General features: G+C 48.9%; 1 protein-coding gene across 1 annotated transcript in view; it reads left to right on the top strand.

The window, feature by feature from the left end:
• Positions 1-1064, top strand: part of LOC106818717 (U1 small nuclear ribonucleoprotein 70 kDa-like) — a gene marked incomplete at its 3' end in the record, with an annotated part of 29257 nt that extends 28193 nt beyond the window's left edge. The window contains exon 5 of the mRNA XM_014823391.1: positions 1028-1064. Coding sequence (XP_014678877.1) covers positions 1028-1064 — 37 coding nt within the window. The remainder of the gene's footprint in view (positions 1-1027) is intronic.
• Positions 1065-5177: the final 4113 nt, after the last annotated feature.

Here is a 5177-nt window from a genome sequence, read left to right as displayed (position 1 = left end):
GAGTGAGAGGAGAGAGGACCGAGATTGACCGACGGACGATCAGACCAGAGAGAGAGACTGTGAGAGACGAGAGAGAGCCAGAGAGAGAGAGAGAGAAGAGAGAGAGAGAGAGAGGAGAGAGAGAGCAGCAGAGAGACGAGAGAGATGAGAGACTCCATCTTTCCGAGAGAGAGAACCCGAGAGCGAGAGCGAGAGCGAGAGAGAGAGCGAGAGCGAGAGCGAGAGCGAGAGAGAGAGAGAGAGAGAGAGAGAACGGACATAGAATGACGGAGAGGCTGTCTCTGTCTTTGAGGAGAAAGTCGTGGCTCAGGCGTGTGAATGCCTTGCGCCTTTGTATGTATACAATTATTAAGTCAAGGCTTCCTCCAGTAACTGCAACTTTGTAATATCAGCAACAGTAGCAGTAGCAGTAGTAGCAGGAGCAGCAGCGGCAGCAGCAGCAGCAGTGGTAGTAGTAGTAGTAGTAGCAGCAGCAGCAGCAGCCGCCGCCGGAGTATAGCAGCAGCAGCAGTAATAGCAGCAGCATCAGCAGCACCACCAGTAGCAGCACTGCAGCAGTAGCAGCAGTAGCGGCGGTAGCAGTAGCAGCAGTGGTAGTAGTAGTAGTAGCAGCAGCAGCAGCAGCAGCAGCAGCAGCAGCAGCCGCCGCCGGAGTTTAGCAGCAGCAGCAGCAGCAGTAATAGCAGCAGCAGCATCAGCAGCAGCACCACCACCAGCAGCAGTAGTAGTAGCAGCACTGCAGCAGTAGCAGCAGTAGCGGCGGCAGCAGTAGCAGCAGCAGCAGTAGTAACAAACACCAGTACTAGATAGCAGTGACATCAACAGTGCAGCACGTCCCCCTCCCCCCTCTCCCTCGTCCATCGCTCCCGCGGCATCGGTCGGCCGCTATCAACAATAAAGCAAGACGACTGTTGCAGACGACATCTGATGGTCGCAGCAACTTCCGCAATAAGCAGACGTGCGTGCGTGCGTGTGCGTGCGTGCTCTGTGCTGCAGCCGCTGGGTGTGTGCAGAGTGGCGGCGGCAGCGGCGGCGACAGATGCTATATGCGGTCTTTGCTCTATGTGTGTGTGTGTGCGCGCTTCTACTTTGACTTTGCTTTGATGAAAATAGCTATTAATGTGCGTCTGCGTGCGTGCGTGCGCGACTGGGTGCGTGCACGCGCGCATGCGTAATTTGGTAATTTGCATAACAAATATGGTAATTTGTTGTGTAATTTGTGTCGGTCTTTTCCGCTTTTGCTCACAGTCTCTCTCAATGCTTCTGTCATCTCTCTCTCTGTGTGTGTCTCTCTCTCTCTCTCTCTCTCAGACTCTCACTCTCACTTTCTCTCTCTTCCCGGTGCGCGCTCTCTCTCTCTCTCTCTATCTCTCTCTCTCTCTCTCGCTCTCTCGATTCATCCATCCCTCCCCTCTGTTCTATTTTCCGTTTTATTCTCCCCTTCTCACTCCCCTCCCCTCTCTCTTTCTCTCCACTGAGTCCATTTCTCTTATTGCTCTTTCTCCTTTTCTCTCTCTCTCTCTTTCTCTCTCTCTCTCCTCGCTTCCTCTTTCTCTCCCCGCTTCCACATTTATCAATGTGGGTGTTGCGATCGTTCTCGCTATCTATTTGAATTTCTCTCACTATCCGCACCCAGCCTTGCCCTTGCTCTCCGCTTGTCTCTCTGTGTTTCTCACGTTATTAACCCCTGCTGTCAACGCGTAATGGTAATGGTTGTGGGGTCGGACACACACTGCGCATATATACAGCGTTATTGATATATCTGCCAAACGCAGCCAGTCCCGTCTCAGCCATTGTCTGATCAGCTGTTGTCTACTCCATTCTCTGCTCTCTCTCTTATCTCCGCTCTCTCTCTTTCTCGCTCTCTCTCTTTCTCGCTCTCTCTCTCTCTTCTCTCGTCTCTCTCTCTCTTCTCTCTTCTCTCTCCTTGTGCGCGCTCTCTCTTCTCTCTCTCTCTCTCTCTCTCCCTCTTCTTCTCTCTCTCTCTCTCTCTCCCTCTCTCCCTCTTCTCTCTCTCTCTTTCGCTCCCCCTCTTCTCTCTCTCTCTCTCTCTCTCGTGCTCTGCCGTTCGACAACTTTCTTTGTCATTCATGTCATTTGCCTTCCTGCAGCGGCAATATCTCTAAATGTTACGAATCGCCTGCGGCAGATACTGCTGCTGTTACTACTGCTGCACTGCTCCTATCTGCTGCTGTTGCTGCTTGCTGCCCCTGCTCAGCTACTTGCTGCTGCTGCTGCTCCTACTGCCGCTGCCGGTTGGTGGTGGTGCTCGCGTGCTGCGCTGCTGCTGCCTACTGCGTGCACGATTGCCGCCAATTATCATGTCATGGAAATTACATTTCGTTTGCGAAATATACGGTTGGAAGCCGAAGCAATAGCGGGGAATTCAGTCGAATATTGCAATCTCTCTCCATCGCTATCTGTATCGCTCTCGCCCGAGTGCTCGCTCTCTCTCTCTCTCCCTTACCCCAACCCCTGTTTCCCCCTCCCTTACCCCACCCCTGTTTCCCCTCTTCTTAACCAACCCCTCTTTCTTCCTCCCTTACCCCAACCCCTCTTTCTTCCTCCCTTAGCCCAACCCCTCTTACTCCTTCCCTTACCCCAACCCCTCTTTCTCCTTCCCTTACCCCAACCCCTCTTTCGCTCTGCCTTCCTCTCTCTCTGTCTCGTTCTCTCTCTCTCTCTCTCTCTCTCTCGCTCGCTCTCTCTGTTTGTCTCTCTCGCCTCTTGTTTTCTCCAATTTTTGCCCTCTCTTTCGCAGTGTCTTTCTCCCCTTCTCTCTGTCTGTGGTTATCTCGTTCTCCCTCTTCCTCTCCCCCTCTCTTCCTTCTCTCTCTCTCTCTCTCTCTCTCTCTCTCTCGCTGCTCTATCTCTCTCTCCCCCCGCCTCTTTTCTCTCTTCTCTCTCTCCTTTACCTTAGCGCGTTCCATCTATCTCTCCACCTTCCCCTCTCTTCCTCTTGCTTTCTAGCTCTTCCTCCCCTCTCTCTCTCATCATTTCTCTCTCTCTCTCTCTCTCTCGCTCTCTCTCTCTCTCTCTCTATCTCTCCCACGTCCCACTATCCATCTCCCCCTCTCTTCCCCCTCCTCTTGCTCACGCATGATAAAGGCAGCGGTTACGCGCTCCAGTAGGCGTGCGCGTATTACGTTATTAAGCAGGCATTGAACCGCGCGTTAAGCTTCTTTCTTTCCGCCGGCTTCCTCCGGGCTTCTCTCTTCCCGTCGGCTTCCTCCGGGCTGCTTGCACCTGCTCACCGCATCCCCGCCCTCCTCTCTCTGCCTCCTCCTCATCCTGCTCCTCCTCCTTCTCATTCGCCTCCTCTCTCCGCATTAGCCATATGGCTCCTCTCTTCCTGCCGGCTTCCTTCAGGCTGCTTCACCGCATCCCTTCTCGTCCCCCTACCCTTCCTCCCCTCTCTCTCTCTCTACCTCCTCCTCCATATCATCCCTCCTCCTCCTCCTCCTCCTCCTCCGCCTCTCTGCCTCCTCATGTGGAGGTTAATTAGCACTAGGGGTGCACCGGATCTAACTTTTCAAGTTCCGGCCAGAACTTGAAAAAAGTTCCGGCCGGAACTACCTGGCCGGAACCGGAACTTAAAGGGACAGTAGCCGCTAGGATTTTACTGCATACAACTGTACTTACTGTATAACATATTGTCTATACCCACACGTATTTGTTACCAGATACCTAATTTAATTGTTATAATTAATTACACATCAACGCTATGAAATTTGAACAGCGCCACGACACCCGCGACCGTGCTGCCACCCCAAAAAAGTTGCGTATTTGACAATTTATTTTGCACGTTACAGACCGAGGGCTAATCACAAAAGTGCAATTATATTTATACCTAAATGCTATTTAACCGAACGATATTCATTTTAGGGCAAATTTATCCATATATTATAACTGAAACTATATGTCGTTTATAAGATATTACAATCTTTTTGCTTTTAAATGAATAAATAAGAAACACCCTCGGTCTGTAGCCCTTGGCCGGAAAGTGGTTTTGCGCAACTTAATATCAGATTGTGCGCTTTGAGTGGCGCCACCGTCGTTGTAATCAAACTGTAGTCGTTAGTTTTAAAACATTTTTTAATAATATTTCTAATGGTGATTGAACCATGAAACTTTTTATGTAGCGTAATTTTAACCTAAATTAACTGAAAATAACCCTAGAACCTAGAGTAAACGATCCCTTTAAGCTGGGAATATCCCTGACAGTTTTAATTGGCCTAGAATTGCGCAAATTCACTCGGCCTGAACGAAATATTATTAGCAGGCACACCACTCAGGCGAGTAGGACAATGCTCATTGTTCTACATGTTCTCATTATGTCTCATGTTCTCATGTTCTCGTGTATCATGTTCTCATTATATACATGTTCTCATTGTCTACAATCAATGAGAACAATGTAGAATGTGAACATGTAGAGTACATGTTCACATTCTACATTGTTCTCATTGTTCTCAATTCTACAAAGTTCTAATTACAGGATGGTTGTTAGGAATCATCTGCTTACACTTACAGTGCATAATTCTGGCATCTTATTCGCGAGCGAATTGTGTGGCAAAACCTGCATGTTGCAGTATCCCTGGTTTTAGTTGATTATTTTCAACTAACAAACAGATGCCATTCCTGTGGCTCTAAGAGTATTTTATTTTAAAAGAAAATCTCGTGAATCACCTAACATCAGTTAGGTTTAGTTCAGTTAGTCGATGTTCAAGTGGCAAACGTTTTCTGGGCAGAATAGTGTGAAGTTGTTAACACTATATAGTATATTGTCAGCAAGTTGACTCTATTGACGCTTAACTACATTCAGTGACTGATCTTTTGATCTTGATGACGCTTGTAGCAGATATGAAATTAGGAAAAAGTTCCAGTTCCGGTCGACTGTTCCTGAAGGGTTCCGGCCGGAACTGGAAATTTGAAAAATGGGGATCCGGGGGGGTTAGTTCCGGTGCACCCCTAATTAGGACAGATTCATTAATTCGTGATCAGTCGTTGAAATTCGTTCGGTCATCAGTGTACTGTTCACTTGCAGCAATTTTTTTATTCTCTTTCTGTCTCTCGCGCGCTATTTCTTCCTCTTTTCTGCCTCTTTTCTCCTCTCTCTCTCTCTCTCTCTCTCTCTCTCTCTCTCTCTCTCTCTCTCTCTCTCTCTCTCTCTCTCTCTC

Source organism: Priapulus caudatus, unplaced genomic scaffold (genome assembly GCF_000485595.1).
Source record: "Priapulus caudatus unplaced genomic scaffold, Priapulus_caudatus-5.0.1 Scaffold2453, whole genome shotgun sequence".
NCBI lineage: Eukaryota > Metazoa > Priapulida > Priapulimorpha > Priapulimorphida > Priapulidae > Priapulus > Priapulus caudatus.
The sequence above is the reverse complement of the archived record's forward strand: the minus strand, read 5'-3'. Positions and strand labels throughout refer to the sequence as shown.